The following is a 23,948-nucleotide window of genomic DNA, read 5'->3' as shown; positions in this document are numbered from 1 at the left end:
TATGTAAAACTTTTGACTTAGACAAATCGCTCACGAAAGTGCAGAGTGGCATGCAACGCGTCGCAATTTCAAGAGGTATTTCTTCAGGCAATAAATTCTAACCGGAGTCATCAGTCTGTCCGTGCTCCATTAAGGTACTCTGCGTTCAGCGAGCACAAGGAAAGATTTAGCATGGTGGCATCGTTCGCATCACAAGGTTCGTCACGTATGTTCGTGGGGCGTCTCTTCGGCTGTGGAATAACAATATTTTCGCGGCGCCATCCATGAACGCACAAAGATATTCCTCCGTGCGGTCGTAGCGAGAGATGGCAAGAGCGCGGGGACGTGAGAGGCGCGGCCAAACCGGCTGCTGCGTGCCAGGAGGCTGCGATGCGGAAGAAGAGACAGGGACGTGGTGCGGACAGAGCGAAATTTCAAGCTGCTTGACGGAATGCGGGTCAGACGTTAAACGCGATATCGGCCCGCCGACGGATAGAATCTGGAGCGAGGCACTCTCTCTGGCGCGCATGGCGCGTAACCCGTCGACGATAATGGGAAAGCTATGTTTATTGTAGAGATACGCGTTATGCACAATGCACGCGCTTAAAAAATCCCCAACATTCGGACGGATCTACGGAGAGTTTGTGGCGCTCGTCTGAAAATAAAAGCGAAACTTGAAAACACGACGGTGAATTATTTTCGCGCATTCCGGAGATTTTTGTCATCCCGCATTTATTTTAGAGTTTGTTATATATATTTTGCGTTAATTTTTTCTTCGAATTATTTGGAATACTTGGCTTATGCTCAAACGGGCAGGATTCTGGCATCCAGCTCACTACAAGTAACGGATCCCAATGTCAATGACCGAAGTAAACGCCGAGTATTGATAACGGGTCAAAGTATTTATTTTCTCTTTGGGCGTGCATTTTCTGATAACGTCGGGCATTTGCATTGATGATATCAATGCAAATGCCGTTGGAACGATCATATCGAAATTAAGAAGACAGCAATTATCGGTTCCAGTTAGCTGCGACCAGCAAAAATTTAGATATGTCTGTGTAGCGTATATATCATAATCCCTCGAATTTACAGTACTCGCGGTTAATTTGATTGTATGTAAAACTTGAACTTTAGAATCAACAGTTTTCATTAACAAAAATTACAAAATATTGATAATTCTAAATAAATAAAAACCTGAAGATATTTAGGAATCGAGCGTTAATGACGTAAATAGATATACAGGGATGGAAATTAAATAACATCGTTACACTTATCGTTACTTTTTATAATAACGATTTGATAATGACGTTGCAATTTTTATGATAATAACGATAATTAACTAAGAGCTAAGTTGAGGAAAAGTCATTTTTGAAAAGTAACTTGTCAAACATCGTTTATTGAAAAAAATAACTCATTATTTATAATGAGTTGACACGGTAAAAATAATGAGTTACTTTTATCAATAAATAATGCGCAGTGATAACAAGTTACACTTCAAAAGTGACTTTTTCAATCTCAATTTTTAGTTAGTTATTGTTATCGTTACAAAAAAAACTGCGTCATTGCCAAGTAATTATTATAGAAAATAACAGCAAAAATTCCCATCTTTGGATATATAAGTATAATAATAATATATTTAAGTGAACCAAAATTTAAAATCTTTATATAAAATATAAAACTTTTATTAAAAACAGAAGATTATTAAAGATGTAATTAAATAAGATATTTAAATCTGAACAAAATCGCCTAAACTTTTTAATCCAGTTAATTAACAACACGAAGAGATAATCCGAACGAATTGTATATAATCTTTATTCCATCTTTTTCGAATACAGTTATCAAGAGTTATAATTCTTCGCAGTACCGTTATTCAGTATAAATTTTGTCCATAAATAGCGGGACGATTACCTCGCAACGGGTGGTGCAATTCCGACACGATATTGATATAGGTAGTCGATGTACGTTGGCTCGAACAAGACGATTCGCGCCAAGATCGAGTTATCGCGAGTTATTCGCTTGAGCTGCGAAGAGGCAGCTCTCGTTATCCGATTATACGATTTATTTTACGAGTATACGCGACGGGCGGAAGTAGAACCGCAGGGGTGGGCGGCGGGATCCAAGTGGATAATGGCAGAATAGATATAGGGTGAATGCACCGGGTATGCAGCCACAGTCAATGGGCAAATATGCGTATTGCGTGTTCGGCGCCGATGGTTGGATGTTTACTTTGGACCACTGTTTTTGCGAGATTTCGCGATTTTTGCAAACGCGACACACGCGATTCATTTGCGTATATATTTGAAACAGATCTCGGCGACACGACTTGCGATGATTATCCATGTATTTAATAGCGGTACCGCAAGAGAATCTCGTTTAAACCGCATCGTAATATGCTAGCTCAATGATATGCAAAACTTATCCGGTTTATTAACAGTTTTACCCGTGACGTTGAACTCGATGTGTTTTAACGAAGCAATAGTCATAATCGGACAATGAGATATCGATTTTATGATAATATGTCAAGTAAAGGATTAATTATCATTTAATCTAGCTTAATATTATATTGAAATTGTATTGAATAAGAACGCACTTATTTGTAATGTGTCTAGCGAATTGTTCAGAAGCAAACATCTCGTTATTCCTTCTTGAGTTGCCTATTCGACTCGCATTTATCTATATGATTTAGTAGTTATTCAGCAAAGTGGTCTGTCATTGTGATAAATAACTGACCTTCCTCATGTTAGTTTCATGATTTCGTCGCTGAATATCGACATGTTGTACACACTGTGATAATTTTTATGTTCAGTAGATAGAAAAATCGATCTGCTTTTTATTTTGTTCCAGGTCAGGGTCAGTGATATTAAATTACAATTAGCGACTCTTGAGTTTGGGACAGATGGAGACACATGTAATCATCCAATTTATGTTTTAGCAGATAAAATTTGATGTACAGAGATACGCATGCACATTAAAGAAAGACAGGATATTCGATAATAAAGACATTTGACGAACAAGATAATATTCTCTGTTAGAAATAAAAATAATTTTTGTTCTTGAAATTTTTTCCTAATTTCTTATTGCAGTTTTTACATTATAAATTTTATATTATAACTATCCCTTAAGTCAATATTTAATTATAGTGAAGATTACCATAAGATTAGCTAAACGTTAAGATTTTTTTTAAACATCTCTGACGTGCAAAAACTTCTTTTTAAATCGATTGTACTCAGAAACCATCCATCTTTTGAAAAGAAAATTATTTTAATTTTCAAATATCGCCGTATTATCTATTACCGAACATCCTGTAAGACCGCGGAGAGGAAATGTGAAGGAAGCGCATCCGGGCGGAAGAAGCCTTAAGAAATTTTCGGGCTCACTAAAGAACAGTCTGTACGCAGGTTTCGTATACGTTGCGTACACGGCACGCTCGATTACATACAATAGTGGATACGTCGGTGTCTCGTTCCGTAAGGGCACACCACAATGAAGAGTAACCTAAGCCTCCGTTATGGCACAGATGGACCGTGTCTTCGTACTGTTCACGGTGTAGGATTACCGGCATGCTCTGGGATTTTCGATTCACCCGTATTCGAATCTCAAGAGCTCCGCGGGAAAAAGAAATTTGATGTGCCAACCTCTCGGGAATTCGATCGCCGAAACACGACGGGCTGATAAGAAGAGTCTTTGCGGCTAATGGAATAGCGAAGCTCGCTCGCTTCGACTTACGACGACGCCGCGTTGTGATAAAGAACGTCGCTAAAACGACGTGAATGAAAAATGGTATTGTGCGAGAGCCAATACCAAAGGCGATTTCTGTATCTTTCTTCCACGATTTTAAGCGAAATATACCCCTCGTAATAATAACGACTTGCTCGAGACGGTTAAATGTAATAAGATATCTTTTGGTTACTATAAACAAAGATAAAAACATGCTGCGAAATTGAAAATCGCATCAATTATCTTTCGATAAAGTAAATAATTGAAAAGAGACTCATTAAAGCAATTTTACGAATATCAATAAAAATTAAGAATAATACAACAAACACGCGTGAATATGATTCTGTATTTGTTGTTCTCACACGCGTTTGCGCGGGTGAGACGCATCTTGACGAAGTTCGTAGCTTTGCGTCCGAGATATGACACGATTGTGAAAGTGGAGTTCTGGGTTAATTCACTTTTGCACTTATATCGTCAGCGCGCGTTGGTACATGGAAGATTCAATAACGCGGGTCTCGTGTGTGACAAATCGCGCGCTACGAGCCGTCGCCGGCGTCGCTGGCGGATGACTTCAATCAATTAGGGACGCTCGTTCTCCTAACTCAATTATTCGCCTCTGGTAATTTATAGGATTATTAGGTACTTACTGAGTCGATATCCCGATCTTAATTAATCGATTTTCGATTGACGGATTAAAGGACTCGTTTCCCGCTTCTCCGTGACGTGTAATTCACGACGTCGCTTAAGTATAAGACTAGCCTTAATTGCTTGACGATAAAACGATATGTATTTCGTAACATTTCGTAACAAGTGCACTTACGTCACTACGGAGAAATAATTACGTTACTTTGTTTATTTACACAAATGTACCGGTCGTTGATGTTTTTACTAATGGAATTTACTATGCTACGGAGGAAATTATTACATTCTGCAGGTTATTTAAAATTACGAGACTGTAAGTATAAATTAATGCGGATTGAATAAATCTTTCTTTACATTATTAACGATATGTAATAATTACATGTATTTATCATACGAGAGTGACTAAAATTCATATAAATGAGATGTAAATTTTTGATATAATATATTTAATATAAAATAAAAAAATTTTTCGAATTATTAAAACAGAAACAGTTTTCATTGTTAGATGTAATTGTTGATTAGGTATAGAATCTATCGATTTAAATGTTTTATTAAACTTTTTTTGTTTTATTAAAATTATTACATTATTTACAAATATATAATGTACGTAGAGTCTAATTGAAAATATTAAAATCGTTTTTCTTGAATTTTACAATATAATTTCACAATGTAAACGTAAATCTCTTTAGATTCTTTTAATGATTTTAATATTAGTGTATTATCTAAATACTATGAATTTCAGAATTTTACGGTTCTTTTTACCATTCTGTTTTTACTTATTATTTAATCTTTTTCCTTTTATTTCTATTTAATGTTTATTTAAATAAAATAGTAGATGTTTGCTGATTAAATCCGTAAACAACATTTTGTGGTCTTTTTTTATTTGCATGTAATAAAAATTTAATTTGTCAAAGTTGAGAGAAGCTACATTAGATAACATGCTGTGTATATATCTTTCTTGAGTTTCATATTCCGCACTTGTGTGTTAAATGAAAGATTTGTCAGATGTCGCACAACGTATAATGTTTGCATCAATTGAAGAGACGTTTATGTCTCTTGACTTATTTCAGTAGTTTCTCTGTCGTTAGTGATTCTTATTGCAAATATTGCATTGATTACGTAGTTGTGATTAGAAATATTTACTAGGTTAAAATAAATTATATAATTATGAAGAAATCATACTCTATACTTTGAAACTTCATAAAATACAGATTGTTATACAAGTTTGAATAAAATAGTTGAAACTATTTTATATATATATATATATATTCAATATGAAACATACTTGAAATCTAATTAAGTATGTACTGTGTTTAAGAATATATAAATCGTGGATTTTAGTCAAAATGAAAATTAATAGAAATAAAACAGTTACATATATTTTTTACACAATTTTTTTACACAAGCATTAAGCTTAACATTAAATTAATTAAATGCTTTAAAGTAATTAATTGAAAATCGTGGTAGAATAAATTGAATTTTAACAATTTATTTTCAAAATATCCCGAAAAAATATTGTATAAACTATATCATTATTACGTATAATACGCTTTTTATTATACATGATGTACATAATTAATTGCATATGCACCGCAATTATCATGTTAACACGATATAAATCCTTCTGTAACATTGTAATAAACGATTACCAAGTAGTTTTAAATTACTATTTGAAATAATATTATTTTTTCAAGGTAAACAACTTTTTGCTTTATCATCTTTCTCTCTTTCGACGATTGATTAATTATTGCGAATTTTGCGCACTCTGTATTTACGCATTGAATGGTTTAATAAGCTCTTTTAATAAAATAAATTTCCGAATTATTGATTGATTAAATAAGTAAATTTGTTAAATTAAAATATAATTAAAAACAATATAACAAATTTTTTTTAATATCGCGTGTTGCATCAATATATCAATATATGATATCAATATATCAATATGTAGAGTTATTTTATAAATGTAATACTTTTTCTAACAAGCATTACATATATGAAATTGATCGATAGATTACATTTTATAAATGAAATGCCTGCTAGTAACGGCAATACATTTATAAAATAATCAATCAATATACTGATCAATATGTTAATGTAACACGCAGTACACAGTTCTTGGAGCTCTTTGTTTGTATGTTATATCCGCATGAATGCATATACCATGCATGTAATTGTAATTTATTTAACAATTTTCTGGTGAGAAGGTCATCAGAAAATCGTGCTATATTATATAAACATGTGATTTCTAATTAATTGTTCATAAAAATTAGCACTTCCGGTTTTTTTTTTGCAATTTTGTAACTTTTGCAAACTTTTTATTAGCAATTTTGACATCGATAATAAATCAGAAATTTATGTATTTGCGATATAAAAATTACTTCTTTTTTATAAAAAATGTATGAGTCTTATAGAATAATAAGCTGTAATGCTATCACATAAGAACTAATCGAGTCTTGGATATTTGTAAAACAATTAAACATTAAACAACTAATGACAATTATAAAGAAACATTCTTTTTAAAAAATAAAAAATAACATCGAATTAAGTACATAATAATTAATAGCAAGGATCGACTTCGAATTCGATCGAAGACTTCACTAGGACGAGGACAAGGTACAGTGAACTCGGGACATACTGGATTTGGAATGTATGCATGCTTGAAAGAGAACGAGAGAAAGAGAAGGGGGGGGAGGGAGGGGAGAGAGAGATATGCCTTCTCTTGGATATCGATTGTTACGATCGTCGTTGCGACAAACCGGATACCACTCGTACGGTATCCTACGATTTGGAAGGCGACATGCACATGATCCATCTGGCAGGTGGAAAGACACCGTACGTGGTGGCTGATACAACGATCGCGGCAATGATCAGGAAACCTGGATGACCAGGAGAGGAAGCGACGAAGCTGTATTGCGCCCTGTTCCTTGGCAGTTGCGCGCGAACCATCGAGCGGAGTGGAGCGCTTTCGTTGCCGATGGTAATCCTGTTTTCCGATCGGTGCTCGATGGTACAAAGTGACGTGGAATAGAAGACCAAATAGCCACGAGTTCGAGAGATACCTATCGTGTGAGTTCAACGTTCGGTTTCAAGAGAAAACAAAGTTCACAATATTGATCGGCTTTACCGGCGTACGATGTTGGAAAACTTAGAACTTGTCTTTTAGTTTGCGTTGACATACACATAATGATCTCACAATAATCTCGATGTTATTAGAATTGTGTGTATGAATTTGTAACGTCATTATTTGCGCAAAAATATACGTAAATCATTGAACCACCCAGACGTGAGACTATAGCTAGTGTTTTCTATATTCTGATGCTGATTTGACCCCAGGTGTCATTTTTATCATTTTTATCAAAAATATCAAAATTATTCCATTCTATAAGAAAAAAATTAAAAGTATAAGAATTAAATAATATATTAGATTTATTCCATTGGTATTAAATTTCCGTACATTCTTTTAGAAGGTAAAAAAAGGCATTCTTTGAATAAATATGAATACATAATATCTTTTGAAATATCTTTTAAATAACCTTGAATAACCTTGAGTAATGGTGCATCGTAATGAGAGGATGTGAATAGCCAGAGAAAAGATAAAAAGTCGTTTTCTTATGCAAGAGTCTTTTGTAATCCGCGGCAATAGTGGGACCTGAGTGTCCAGGAAATCTGCAATCAACTTTCCTGTCCTAAGAGTATAAACGCGATAGATAAATCTTATTATTAGCAGCACGAGGTGTGGGCATGATGCGACATTGTGTCGAAGGAGACTGCAATGCCATCGCAAACTCTTGAAATATACTTCACAACTTGTTTGCGACGTGAAATCGACGCAGCTGATTGTTTCGCAAACGTTTGCGGAAATATACAGGTGCAACAAGTACGATAATTCACCGACAAAATGTAAATGAAAAACACACGTGTCCAAGTAGAACAATGATAATATCAGAATGACAAATGACTAGTATAAAAGTGACTCTTTAAAATCATTTTGAATCTATATTGATGTCATGTCATGATAACTTTTATTCTGCTTGGACACACATGCATTTGATTTATGATGTAAAATATTTGTTGTGCTTTCAGAGCAGTGTGTATTCATTTAATAAATAAATAAATACAAATTAGACAGCACATGTCAAAATATATAGTTTATCTCGCGTAATTAAAATAAATACGTCAATATTGTTTTAATAATTAAATTTTATGCAATATTGTACGATACGATATATTTCTTTTACTTAGCATAAATTTTATCAAACATTTTTATAGGATAATTGTGCCAATTTTAATTCATCTATACGGCTAATTTGCATAAAAATCATGTTTAATTCAAAGTACATGCGATCAGTGCACGTAGGATTATGTTGTAAGATTATTTTACGACAGATCGTCGGTGCAAGAACCTTACATTAATTCAAGCATGGCATTCGCGTTTCCTTGACACGCTCACTCGAACCGTTTGGAACGTGAAATTACTTTCAATGATTGGTTGCCTTCACCCGGTTTACGCAGGATAAAAAGCTTCCGATATAATGATCTTATTAAAATTGTCATTTTTGTTTTAACGTGCTTGACTAATAGTTTTGCCAATTAGAAACTAGAAATACTGCACAATTGTGCAAGATTCAAACGACTATATGCATGTATATTTGTATAGAATATCTATCTAAAATGTTAGGTAAGGGTCTTCATAGCTAATTTTATTTTTCTTGTATCTATCTTATTAAATCTTTTTAAACATTTATTTATTTTTTATATATAAAATAAAATGGATATTTATATAATTAACAAAAACTTATATTTATTCTTGCGTAATGCAAGAAAAATATTGAAACATATTTGTATAACATTTTATGTGAATGTTTTTTGTAGTTAAAAATATATTATAGATTTTAAAGAAACCGGTAAAAAAGTAGTTAAAATTTAATTAAATATATGTTCCCTTTTGTATCGTTAAGCGAAAGTATGATTGGACATATCGGTTTAACAGTAATCGTGAGATGTACTGCTTTATTTTTGCAAATGTTTTGACCAACTTTTGCATGCTACTTTATTGTAAAAGATTCTAAATGTATGTATTCGAGTACTTTTCTTTTCATTACTTTTTTATTTTTCACTTCATGTCTACAAAGGGAGGAATGTTTCCACTTTACGTTTGCAGACACAGGAAATAACAGACATACAAGTGTAGATCTGTTCATGTATTATACAATAGATTTAAAGTGACTGAGAATTTCCATGTTACTATCTCTTTTAGATTTCTATACTTACACTTTTACACACATACATACTACTTATATAATCATCAATTAAAGCGCGTGACCTTCTGCGATAGTAATTATGATGGCACTATACTTGATACTTGTAATTTCTGCATAACAAAATTTCATTAATCATCAATTTTATATACATATTTTACATTTCTTGAAAACAATACAATTTTTATTTTAATAATAGAAATTTTTACGAATTCGAAGGCGATTCTCTCTTACAATACTTTTGAAAAAAATTATTATTAAACCTTTCAATTTGAGTATGGCAATAAAAATCAATGTTATAATATTACGAAATAAGATTACAAAAGTAAATATTTTAAAAAGTCCTAGTGAGAATTGGTAGTATAATTGCATTATAGGACTTATTAAAATTATTAATGCACAGATATATAACAATAAATATAAAGATGCGATAAAATTAAGTAAGAATCAAATAAATCGATGACGTAAGAGAGTAAAGAAAAATAATATTAATTCGTTTATAAACTATACTAAACAATAATTTAGTATAAATTAAAAAGGGTGAAATTAAAAAGTAAGCACATATGTCTTTTTTTTCAGGCTCACGCATGATATGACTCAATCTCGTGAGGTTCTAGCGATGATGGACGCACACACAACTACATTCGGGCGCAAAAAAGGTTGCGCGATTTCCCGATGTAACGCCTTCCTTCTGGGCGCATTTTTTTTAATCAGCTTGGTCGTCACTGGTTTGTTGGTGTACCACTTTGCACCTTGTCTCGAGGAAAAACACGTTCAGCCATGCACGGACTCTGCTGGCGATTCGCTCTTGTCGACAGGAAGGAGTTTTTCGATGACGCCAACAAAGAAGAAAATAGATGTCAGATTACCAAAGGCTATCGTACCTGATATGTACGAATTATGGCTGATACCTTTTATATGGGAGAGCAACTTCACCTTCCACGGCGAGGTAATACCTATTTTATTTTTGTTATATTTATTTTGTTATATTTATGTACAATCATATATTTTGTAACAAATAAAAAAATTTTCTATTATGAACGGATTTTATTAGTAATCGTATTCTATTATATTTTTTAATTTTTTTTCTCGAGAGAGAAATTATTTTAAACTACATGCAACTGTACAGAGAATTTGTACACATTTTGTAGCATAAAAAAATTACGTATAAATTTAAATAAAAAGGTCATTAAAATTCGGAAACGGTGAAAGATACGGCAAAATGTCAAGACTATTTAAATTTCTCTCGATAAAACTTACGAGAAAGGTTCTATGCGTTCTCGAAACTATATCTATCATCGTATTATCGAGGAAACAATCTGAACATCTAGACTTGTGTATAATTTTTTTTTGTAAAAGAATGTATTTTCTTGTTATAGATTATTTTATTGTTATTTTATTACTTATTTTGACTTATGACTTTCACTTGTTATTATATATTATTTTATTATAATTTATTATTATATGATATTAATTTGTTGTTTTATTATTTAGATATTTATTTAGAAATACATTAACACAATATTTAATTAACACAATATTTTACGTTTGTCGATTGATTGTTGTATTTAATGTGAAGTGTTATTAACTATTTATCGAGAAATATGTTTTTCTTTTTTTGAACATATTAAGAGACTTTTACAATTTCAAATTATTGGCAAATAAACCGGTTTGACCACGTTATAAGTGCCTACTTTCTATTGAAAGTGTAATTTTTTTATGTACTTAATTCGCAATTCTATACATAAGCTATTACTGCCGTACTGTTACGAAGAGAGACGCGCCTACCGATTGACGCAACCATTCACTTTCATATGTGGGATTCATGAGAAATAGGCTTCGGCAGATCACGTGCGTTCTGATCTTAACTCTTTGCCAAGTTTCGTTTTCGTTCTTTTGCTTTCTTACTAATTCTATTTGTTCTGACTTGCAAAAATTGTTCAAATTGCTATACAAAGAGGACGTTTAAATAAATATCGTGTAAAGAAGTGGATGTATTTTCGATCAAAGCGGATCTTAGTGCTTAAATAATTTAAGCATGAATAAATTTATCATATTATTTTACGTATCCAATTCTGCAAACCGCGCGTCGAAATCTTTTTCGGTCTTTAAACACAATCATAAACGGAACTAAAGTATAATTGCATTATTATATATTAAATCGATAAACAATTAATAATTTTGATGCTAATAAGCATTTTAGAAGGATATTAATTTGATGCCAATTTAAACATTTTAAGAATTGTAAATAATTTAATTTTTTGCGAAAAATATTGCCTCAGCCGGGATTCGAATCTGGATCTCTCGTATTCCAAGCGTCCTTATTCGACCACCGAGGCTTTATTTGTCGATGGCAATATTTGTCGCAATAACCAGTAACTAATGAGAAAAACATCGTTTTATTATCGACGTGTACAAACAGTTATATTTCCGTATTAGACCAACGAGAATAAATCAGTTAAGAGAAATAAACTTATTTTCGGTGCTCGATTTGCAAAATTGGATTTGCAGAATGTAAATTCACTCTGAAATATTTATATTCACTAAGATCAGGGTTGGGTAGTGCTAAATTAAAAAGATAAAAGTTAAGTTATAAAGTTAAAAAGTTAATTAATTTTAATTTAACTTAGTTACATTTTAAACTCTTAACTTTTTAATTTAATTTAGTTACATTTTATCGGTAATTATTAACTTTTAATTTATTTAGTTACATTTTAAACTCTTAACTTTTTAACTTAATTTAGTTACATTTTATCGGTAATTATTAACTTTTAATTTGATTTTTTTAAGTCAGTCCTTAGATACAATGCGAGAGGTTAATGAGTATTTAATTTAGTAATTTTATATTGTATAATCGTTATTTGTGAATAAAAATAACCAGATTCTTTAATAAATAAGCTATGAGAAAGAAAAAATACGAAAAATTATGTAATAGTTAAACTTTTTCTTTTTTTTTGGTTGTTCGTTCGAACCAAATTTAACTTTTAACTTTTTAATTACTTTTTCTTTATTAACTTAATTTTTAATTCCATTAATTTTATTATAAATTAACTCGTATTTTAATTAAGTTAAATTTTCAAGGCTGTTAACTTTAATTAGTTAACAAGGCTTTTAACTCAGTTAAAAAAAAAGTTCACTTACCCAACTCGGATTAAGATCCATTTTGACTGAAAATAGGTTTATTTCTCTTAATTGATTTATTCTTGTTAGTCTAATATGAATTATAATTGTATTTCATAGACTTAAGAGAATACTACGGTCGTGGTTAAATTTAACTAAATTTTATATTTTTAGAGGATTCTATATACAATTTTAAAATAAGAGAGAATATTATAAGATAATTCGAGCATTAAAAGATAATTAGAACATATGATCATTTCATACATAATTAAAAATAGAGTATTAAAGTTTAGTGGTACTTGAAATTAAATTAAGTATAATATTAATATAATATTATTATATAAAGTTTGCTTTATTAATACAGAAATATTAATGGTTTGTTTAGGTGAAAATTTTAATAAACGTGACACAGGATACGAACAATGTTACGTTGCACGCTGTCGATATGAACATTGATGAGGATTTTACGACTGTCAGGGAGTACTCGATTAAGAGCAACAAGACCAAACTAATAGGAATCGCGGAGCAGAGAAACGACACCGACAGGCAATTTCACGTGATTAGAACATCGAACACGTTGAAGAAAGGCAAGCAATACGTCGTGCATCTCAAGTTCATTGGCCATCTGAACGACTATCTGCAGGGTTTCTACAGGAGTTCGTATACGGTCGGCAATCAGACGAGGTAAACGATGTCGCAATGAAACTTTGTAGCCTGTGTAAATTGAGACTTATTCTTTCGTGCTTTAATTGATTTAATTAAATGTACTATTTAATCTAAATTCATTCTAATAGAAATCCAATTTATTTATTGCTAAATTCGTTAATCTACAATCTAAAGAAAAAGAAATTTTAATTTATAAAACATTAAAGATATAAAAGCATAGTAATATCATATTGTAGATAAAATATGAATATCGAAAGACAAATTTAAATTCATTTCTTCGAAAAAGAGAAAAAGAGGCAAGGAAGACAATTATTTTATTAAATCCTTTGATTTCTAATTTTGTCGCATACTTGATCTTATCATCGCAAAGTGTTTTGATTAGAGAGTAGAGCGAGTGATTATCCTTTGTATAGTCTTGCTGCGGTTGCATGTTTGGCTTACGTACAGGCTTAAACAAGGACTCCTGTCAAATGTTTGCCAAAGGTATCTGGTTTCTGCATTATAGATGGATTGCTACGACTCAGTTTCAACCAACGGATGCGCGCCGTGCTTTCCCATGTTTCGATGAACCGGCTTTGAAAGCCAAGTTCCAAATCAACATAGCGCGTCCTAAGAACATGACATCTATTTCAAATATGCCCAGAAAAGGGGAACCGATACCAGTGTGAGTAATTATATATTATACATTTGCGTTGGCAATTTGTAAATCTGGTTCGTATTTTCTTTGAAGAATTTTCGTGATAGAAATTTGTGATTTAACTGTATTGCTTTTTATAACTTCCATTTTTGTTCAGCGCAAAGTGTTTTAAACGCGTAAAATTTAATTTAATTAAAGTAATATTGTTAACAATAATTATCTAAGTATTTTATGATATTTATAAAAAATCCAATATAATCATATTTTAGTATTGACAAAGTTCACAAATTAAAAAAATATTGTTTTTACTTTTAAATAACAATCAAAAACAATGAAAAATAATTTAAAATATATTTAACACGAATTTCTCTTAAAAGTTCGACTTCAGAACATTTATTTTAAAAAGTATTGTGCAATTTTAAAAAGCTTTCTTTTTTATCTTTTAACAATCAGGTCCGGTTTAGATTCGTACGTATGGGATTGTTACGATCGTTCGGTACCGATGTCTACGTACTTGGTGGCCTTCATAGTTTCTGACTTTGACGCAAAAACATCGGAAGATGGTAACTTTAGAGTTTGGGCGCGCCACGATGCTATTAATCAATCACAATATAGCTTGAATATTGGACCGAAAATACTCAAATTCTACGAGGACTACTTCAAAATTAAATTCCCTTTGCCAAAGATGGATATGGTCGCGTTGCCTGATTTCTCTGCCGGCGCCATGGAGAACTGGGGATTGATAACATATAGGTAAATATCATGCACGCAGTGAGGATTAATAATTACATTTGCTTCATTACTGTATTAAATAAGAGAACATTTTCGATTCTATTTTGTAATATTATAAATATATTTCACAATATACAATTATTCATCTGCATAAACATTGCATGCATATAGATATGTATTGTATACATATGTAATCATGTATACCTTAAATAAGGTGTGCGTTCTATGATTATTTGGGCGAGATTAGGAATATATCGGACTATCGCTGGATGCGAGAAATAATAGGTCATCACTACTTGAACATACTGCAATAGTATCGTTCGCGTTTACTTTGTCCTCAATTCTCCCACTCACTCTTAATAATTTGTGTATTATCAGGTAGATAAAAGTAATTTAAATCGTCACTTTACTAAACGCGCAGTATATGCTTATTTTTAAATATAATATATTTTTAGATACACAATATTTATATTTGATATTTGATATTTGAGAAGATTATATATGACTGACGGATAATGATTTTTTTAAATAAGTATACAGTATACAATTTTCTTGACTGTGTAAACATATCTATTTTTTTAGTAGTAAAATTTTCATCTTTATTACTACTTGATTTTTGTTTTAATAACAACACGGTAGCATCGCGACCAAGGGCATAAAAATATTAAACGAATCGTGTGATGCGTGAACGTCACATACATGTTTGTGTCACTACCAAGTTCGCGGTCACTAACTTTATTTGGAGTTTTTTACATCAACAAATTTTCGATTAAAATTATTCAGAAGCTAAAACCGTAATAAAAAAAATCTAACAACATTTTTCTTATACTTATACTTTTTACGTTTTTAATTAATTTAATAAAATTAGTGGGACAGCTGTTTCTTTGCAAATAGATTTGTCATAATACAAAAACCACTAATGTATATATCTTCATTCACGATTAATCTAAACATTAAAGCAACTTTTATATCGAATCTATTTTACCTGCTATAGATGTAAAGGTTTAGAGAAGGAATTTATATACAAATAACTTTTTATTTTCAAAGAAAAATATCACTAAAAGTACGGTATTTGATCAAAATTTATAAAACTTCTTTAAGGTAGTTGATATTTGTATATCATTATAAGTAACATCAGTTGATATATACGTGAAAGATACATACTAATGATTGTATAAGAAATTAAAATAATTAATTTGCTGTTACATCAATTTAGAGAGACAGCGATGTTGTATCAAGAAGGTATCTCAACCAGTGGTAGCAAGCAACGGGTAGCCGTCGTGGTATCTCATGAGCTCGCGCATCAGTGGTTTGGAAACTTAGTGACTCCAAGTTGGTGGACGGATCTTTGGTTGAATGAGGGTTTCGCCAGTTATATGGAGTATATTGGTATGGATGCGGTAAGCCTTTTAATCAATACGGAATTACATATCGTATGTAATGTCAAAATTACTATTATAGTATAACATTTCATTAGTAAACTGACGATAAAAAATTTGATTTAGAAAAAGTTAAATGCCTTAAATGTTTAAATAGATTTTATATGTATATTATATTATAATATAAATTTTTTTATCCTTCAAATATACAGGTGGAACCGACGTGGAAAGCCCTTGAACAATTTGTTGTTCACGATCTTCAAAATGTTTTCGGTTTAGACGCTTTGGAATCTTCCCATCCTATATCCATTGAAGTCGGTCATCCAGATGAAATCAGTGAAATCTTCGACAAGATTTCTTATGGAAAAGGTACTTGTTGATTTACATGAATTATGACGATTCTAAATGAAATTAATGTAACTATATCTATGTTAAAATTACTCAGGTGCTTCCATAATAAGAATGATGGATCATTTCCTCACGACAGAAGTTTTCAAGAAAGGTTTAAGTAATTATTTAAATGGAAAGTAAGTAAAGATTGATATCTTAAACTTAATTAATTGATATCTTAAACTTCTGCTCAATTACATATAAAGTAATTTAGAATCGACAATGATTAACATTTTTATGTAATTATAACTATAAATAAATATTTTTAAATAAATTTTAATATAATGCAAAAATAATTAATTGTCTTTCTGTATATCCAACAGAGCTTATCAAAGTGCCGAGCAAAATGATTTGTGGTCCGCTTTGACAAAACAAGCTTACAAAGACAAAGTACTTGATTCAAGTGTATCCGTTAAAGAAATAATGGATACTTGGACTCTGCAAACCGGCTTTCCTTTAATTACTGTCACACGAAACTACGACAACGGTAGTATTACACTGACACAGGTATGCCAACAATTACAAATAAAATAATAATTGAATAAAGTGTGATTTATTATAAAATGTGATTTATTAGAAATAAAAATTTAATAAGTAAAAGCCAGTGTGTGTTTGGTTCGTACAATCATTTTCTATCTGTTACATCTTCTGTTACACATAGATATTTAAAAGATGATAAAATATATAATATTACATTATAGCGGATAATTATTTGATTAACGAATTACTTATGCTTTAAGCGACTTATAATTGCCTTATACGCATTAACTATTTTCGTAGGAACGTTTTCTGCTTCGTAATAGTGGCACGACGGTCACATCTGAAGCGGAACCATTATGGTGGGTACCTATCACTTATACGAGCGAGAAGCAATTAAACTTCAATAACACTCAACCTACAAAATGGATGAAAGCGGAACGTTCGATCATCCTTAACGATTTGAATGTAAGCCCATCTGAGTGGATACTTTTCAACATTCAAGAAACTGGTAATTATATCTGATAGAATATATCTAATAGAATCCACGATGAAAAAAATATATTTCTCTGTGATAAAAATAAAATATCTTTATGATAGATTTATTTATTATTTTTCGATGTTATGAAAATGTAAATATCATTAGATAATATTATATTTATAAAACAGGATACTATAGAGTGACTTATGATAGAGCAAACTGGCAGATGATAATCAAACAATTGAATAAGGAAAATTTCAAAGATATCTCGACGATTAACCGAGCGCAGTTGATTGATGACGCTCTTAATTTAGCTAGAGCTGGCAAGCTCGACTACACTATCGCTTTCGACGTTACATCTTACTTAGCCCACGAAATCGAGTACTTGCCTTGGAATGCAGCTTTCAATGCCATGGATTATCTCAATGATATGTTAATCAAGACACAAGGTTATGACAAATTCAGGGTATGTATTATCAAATTGCAGTGATAGATATTGAATAGAGATTGTAAGAAATATTAATATATATTAGTATACCATGATGTTAGCATGAAATATAAATAATACTTTATTAATTTAATCTTTAATATTTTTTAGTTATACATATTAAAATTGCTCGACAATGTGTATAAGCAAGTCGGCTTCATTGACAAAGTGGGAGACCCTCAACTGACAGTCTTCACTCGAATTGACGTTTTAAATTGGGCGTGTAATTTTAATCATGAGGATTGCATCATGAATGCCGTGCAACAATTCAAGAATTGGCGCAACACTCCTAATCCGGACATTAACAATCCGTAAATATCATACTATTCAAGACTAGATTATTTATGCACTGCACTGTTGCATTCTTTGATGCATAAGATGGTTACAATAATCAAGATGCATATTTAAGACATATTAATCTTTATGTTTTAAATTCGTCGTTACCTTTAGAAAATTAATAAAGCCATTTATGTATATCTTAACTATTATAAATTTTGTATTTAGGATTTCACCGAATTTGAGACGCGTAGTTTATTGTACGGCCATTCGAGTGGGTGGACAAAGCGAATGGGAATTCGCTTGGCAGCGATACCTAGCGACCAATGTAGGATCGGAGAAGGATTTGCTTTTGCAGGCATTAGCTTGTACAAGAGAGATATGGCTGTTGAATCGATATTTAGATTGGGCTGTGACGGAAAATTCGGGAATTAGAAAACAGGATGCTACCCGAGTTTTCGGATCAGTTGCCAACAACATTGTCGGGCAACCGCTCACATTTGATTACTTCAGAAACAAATGGACGCACCTTAGGGAGTAGTAAGCTGTCAATATTTTATTTTTATATTCATAAATTTGTATATTCTGTATTTGTATGTTTCTATAACAGGAAATTTTATTTATACAAATAGGGAACATTATTAATTAAAAATTTCAATGAATAATTAAGAAATATCAAAGATTTTTATTATTGATTATAATTTTTATTGCTGAATTTTTGTCTTGGATTGAATTATATTTTATTTGTGAAAATTTGATATGATAAAATTTTATTATTTCCAGTTTTGGAACGTCATTATCAACTGTTAATACTATCGTTAAGTCAGCGACAAGAGGGATAAGTACAAGATACGAAATGAAAGACGTAAGTCTTTTTATAAGTTAAGGAGTAATAACGTGAATATATATTTTGGAAAAATAATCTAAAACAAACTTAAAAATAATTTTAGTAAAAAACAAATGAGAGACGGACAAATGTTAATATAATTATTTTCTTAAATTTAATATAAACTCGATAAATGAATGAACATACATAATTTTTACAAGAATGTCGTGTTACTCTTTCAGAAAAATAATTTTGTAATGTATTCACTCTTTTCATGTTATTTTTTCAGTTGGTAGAGTTTGCAAAGGAGCACTTGGATGAACTTGGTACTGCAACGCGAACCATACAACAAGCGGTAGAGAGAGCGGAATCCAACATACGATGGCTCGACAACTATCATGCGACAATTCGCGATTGGTTACAGAGGAACACCGCATAATATCATCGATATTGAAAATTATTCGAATCTCCCTCACGGTGTCGAATCGTGAGTGCAACATAGATGGGTTGTTCGATTTTTCGCCGAATTCATCGTAGCGTGAAAGTGGCGCGCGAAAAATCTTTATACGATAAATAGGGCACTAAACTATAAATGGGGCACGAGGAAATTGCAAAATAGTCTATCGTTGAATCGTACAAGAGTATTATGTGTTTTTGTATGTATTTGTAAATATACAGCCAGCATGATTAATGCGATATTTATAATACAGAGCGAAATATGACGCTCACAGCGTTCTGTGTTCACTTTCTTGATTATTTCGCTAGAGATTATGGAGTATATTTTAAATATGGGAAAAGTGATAACGTTATTAATCTTTTTATAATAGATTTCCGGTTACAATTGCTGCGGATATTATTCTAAGTCTGAAGAACTTTATCATGAATCCACTAGATACCAAAGGAGCAGGAAAGAGAATTCGTGTTCGAAGTAAACGAATATTATTGGAGGTAGCGACTTGTCGCAAAATTCTCATTATCAGTTCTAAGGTTGTACGTTTTCTTGGTAAATTAAATATTGCTGGAAATTGGTTTATAGTTATGCCATTATAGATAATTGTCTATTAGATCAAAATAATTAGTAAGTAATGATTGATATAAATACTCATGTATAACTACTAGGAGTCGAATTTTCAACAACCGTTATAAAACATTGAATATAATACATGTTGAAAATAACTAGATATTTTTAATCGCTCATCAATAAAGACAATAAAGATATTTATAATGTATAATGTGCCAAATATATTATACATACAAAAGTTTTTTGCTTAAAATTTAAATATTGTCTATAGCATAAGTCAATGCTTCACATGTACTTAGAATATTAAAGAATTCTCTATTCTTAATACATGAATATCCGTTATATAACTAATTGCTGACAATGCGATAAGATTTAATTATTTATTAAAGATTTGCAGTGCGGCTTTATGTGACAGTCTGTTTTATAACACCAGAAATTTAGAAAATATAATACTGCTTTATTTTGAAAATATTGATATACGTCATATAGATACAATAAAATCATATAGATTTTCTTATAAACTATGTCATATACCTATTTTATTTTTTATTAATAAAGAAACAAAAATATGCTTTTTTAATATTAATTTTCAAACTTTAAAACTTTGAAATAAACTTTTTAAACTAAGTTAATGTGAAGAAAGAATGATTCTTTAATTACACCTACTAATTTGAATAACTACAATAAAATCAATATAGAGCTATTTAGTCTATTATTGTAATATAAAGCAGTGTGTATATTTATTTATATCATGGTCCTACTTTACGGTAAGTATATAAACGTCATATTAAATGATTTTGTAAGTATTGTTTAAAATTGATGTATTTTGATAATTTTATTAAATTGAGATAAATGTGAATGTAATAATAAAAAGTAAAAATTAGGTTATAATATAAATTCAAACTTTTAATAAACGGATATTATATTATTATTTATATTTCATTTATATTTTACTCGTATTTATATTATTTTTTATTTTTTAATATTTTACTATATTATTTTACTCATCTATTGTTAAAAATCGATTAAAAGTACAGCTTTTTGTATTAAGTTTACTGCCAAAGCGTTGCATAAAAAAAGAATTTGTTGTTCTTAGTTAAAAGGAAGCAAATTATTATATAGATCTTAAAAAATACATTTAAAAAGTGCTTTTATTATACATATAATAAGAAATTAAAGAGTAGTCTTTCTTATGAAATATTAAATCATTTAGTTTTGAACGTTGAGATTTGAATATTAACATAATATATGAGCTACGCACTTAATTTAATTATAAGATTTTATAAGTAATTATAAAAAGTAAGATTATGATATAAATTGTTTTTGGGAAACTTATAATAATTTTTATATCTTTTGGGTTCTGCATTTCTATGTTTTTATAAGATATTATTATTATAAATTTTTGTTAAGTTATGTAATAACAAATATCAGTTTCTTCTATGCATATGAAATTTGTCATTAAGTATACTGAAATTGAAATATGTTTTGGCAAAGTAAATTGTAGCACGTAAATCTCAAATTAATTCGTGAATATATTGTATATTCTATATTAGAAATAATAAATTTAACAATATCTCTATTTTATGAAAGACTTAACATAAAAAAGCTGACTAATTTATTTAAGAGTAAGAGGATTGAATGTTAGTTAATTTCTCAAATCTCCATTAAAATAAATTAGACTTTTTATTTGAAGAAAAAAATTTCATTTGTGTTAAAAGTGAGAAACGTGGCTTTTTAAAAATACAATATCATTATATAAACGATCTAATCTAAACTTGAATTCAAAATATTGCGCAACTACATTGTTTCCTCTTCCAGCAGAAAAAACGACAAAGTTGTCGCGCTCTGTCTCTTGACAGTTGCACGCGAACCGTCGAACGGATGCTCACAATCAGTGTGATGGTCGAAATTGCAATGCCATCTCAGATTTCTCAAACTATTTAAGGTAGTTATATCTCTTTTAGGATGCGAAATCAACGTAGCTGATTACTTCGCAAATGTTTGTAACGCGGGAACGTATAAGTGCAACAAATTTACATAAGTGCAAATAATTCGTCAGTAAAAAGTGAATGTCTGCAAATAAAAAACACGTAGTCAAATATTATTTAATTTGTGTGATATTAAAGTGTTTGTTAAATTCAACATAGCGCTTCGTCATTAAAATATAAATTTGGCAATTACACGTAAGATTATAGTTTATCTTGCGTGATTACGGCAAATATACATATCATTCAGTACATATTACTTTTAATTTAGTATATATTATTTAATGGTCAAAGATTTATGCCTAATGATTCATGATTTTAATAATTTAAATGATTCATTTTACGATAAATCATAAATACGAGAACTTTATTAATTTAGGCCCACATTCGCGTTTCTTTGACATACTCACTTGAATCGTTTAGAATGTAAAATTACTTTTAACGATTGCTTTTATCTGGTATACGCAGAACAAAAAGTTTTCTTTGTATAATAATTTTGTGGAAACTGTTATTTTTATCTTAATACGTACGAATAAAATTTTTGTTGATTAGGAGCCAAATAATTTCACAATTTCCAAATTTAAACGATATACATTTATATAAAATAGGCAAGGTCGGCAAACGTTATTTTGTCGTTATTTTTTATAGTAAACAATTTGATATCGATGTTGCAATTTTTTATGACAGTAATGCTAACTAATTAAACGCTAAGATTAGAAAAGTTACTTTGAAAAGTAATTCGTCACCATTACGTACTTAAACTCTTACTTACTGAAAAAAGTTATAAGTAACGAGTAACGCGTAACAGTACTCATTACAAGTAACGTGTAAAAAGTAACGCATTATAAATTAGCGGTAATTTTTTTTAGTAATGAATTTTTTCAACCCATTACAAGTAACGATTGACTTTTCTAACTCTGATGTTAGCATTAATGTTATAAAAAATTCACAATGTCATTAAATCGTTATTATGACAAGGTGACAATCGACAAAGTAACGTCGTTACAAGTAACGCGTTACTTGCCAACACTGTAAAATGGCCAGTTAAAACGTGAAAAAACCTTTATCATTGATTTTATCACTTTCTTTGTATCTGTTTTAAACATTTTAACAAATTCATGTAGATAATATTTGTTTTAAAGTAAAATGAATTTAGGTTATTTAATACAAGTTAAGATGTCTCGCGGATAGCTTTTGGAAAGGTTGATCATCTGATTATTCGTTTCAAGATTAAGTTTTATTCTGTACTATCATACATGTGTGTCGTTCCTTCATGTCGAAGTCTCACAGATGAAACCTCAGTTGTGATTTCGCGATTGGTCGCGATCTTCCTTTCGGAGAGAATCTATCTTCCTGTTTGTCTTACGATTATTCGAAAAGGCTTTTTAAATTTAAGCTTTTAAAATCGAGCAACATTTTGAATTTTGTTCGTCCATGCAGTCTGTACACTGAGAAAAAAATTGTTTATTTGACTAAATTAATTTAATTTTTATTTTTTTCTGATGAAGAATGTACGTATTTAAATCAAACATGTTATATTTGACTTATGCCCAATTTCTTCACTTCCAGATAAGTTGCGGATAACCTTATCCAGGAAATATCTCCATTGTATTCTGAGAGATATTTCTTGGATAAAGTTATCTAGAGGTGAAGAAATTAGGCATTACATATATTTTTCAACGAATGAAATCAAGACAACTAAATTAATTAAGTCCAATGAACAAGTTTTTGTTCCCAGTGATTATACTTAATGACATTTATTGTTATTAAAATGCTATGATATCATTCCTCTTAACGTCGAGACACTACCATGTCTCCTAACTAGGCGCGTAGCTATTGTATACAGACTGCATTTTCTATTTGTCCGAGAAAATA

The 23,948-nt window shown here is 30.5% G+C and overlaps 1 protein-coding gene across 2 annotated transcripts; it reads left to right on the top strand.

The window, feature by feature from the left end:
• The first annotated feature begins 7,145 nt into the window (after window positions 1-7,145).
• On the top strand, window positions 7,146-20,287 carry superdeath (Suppressor of ER stress-induced death). 2 transcript variants are annotated; one of them, XM_018514771.1, is made up of 15 exons: window positions 7,146-7,404; window positions 10,176-10,545; window positions 13,102-13,400; window positions 13,888-14,046; window positions 14,473-14,772; window positions 15,968-16,151; window positions 16,343-16,499; window positions 16,576-16,657; window positions 16,844-17,027; window positions 17,301-17,508; window positions 17,667-17,944; window positions 18,077-18,276; window positions 18,470-18,781; window positions 19,025-19,106; window positions 19,357-20,287. In XM_018514771.1, exons 2-15 carry the CDS (start codon window positions 10,189-10,191, stop codon window positions 19,504-19,506), a joined length of 2,952 nt encoding a protein of 983 aa, XP_018370273.1. In that variant the 5' UTR covers window positions 7,146-7,404; window positions 10,176-10,188; the 3' UTR covers window positions 19,507-20,287. The 2 variants fall into 2 exon arrangements, with proteins under 2 accessions (XP_018370273.1, XP_018370274.1); XM_018514772.1 differs by lacking the exon at window positions 7,146-7,404 and adding an exon at window positions 8,058-8,215 and having other exon boundaries at window positions 19,357-19,506.
• The last annotated feature ends 3,661 nt before the right edge of the window (window positions 20,288-23,948 follow it).

The sequence above is a fragment of the Trachymyrmex cornetzi genome, unplaced genomic scaffold (assembly GCF_001594075.2).
Source record: "Trachymyrmex cornetzi isolate Tcor2-1 unplaced genomic scaffold, Tcor1.1 scaffold56, whole genome shotgun sequence".
Classification (NCBI taxonomy): Eukaryota; Metazoa; Arthropoda; class Insecta; order Hymenoptera; family Formicidae; genus Trachymyrmex; species Trachymyrmex cornetzi.
The sequence above is the reverse complement of the archived record's forward strand: the minus strand, read 5'-3'. Positions and strand labels throughout refer to the sequence as shown.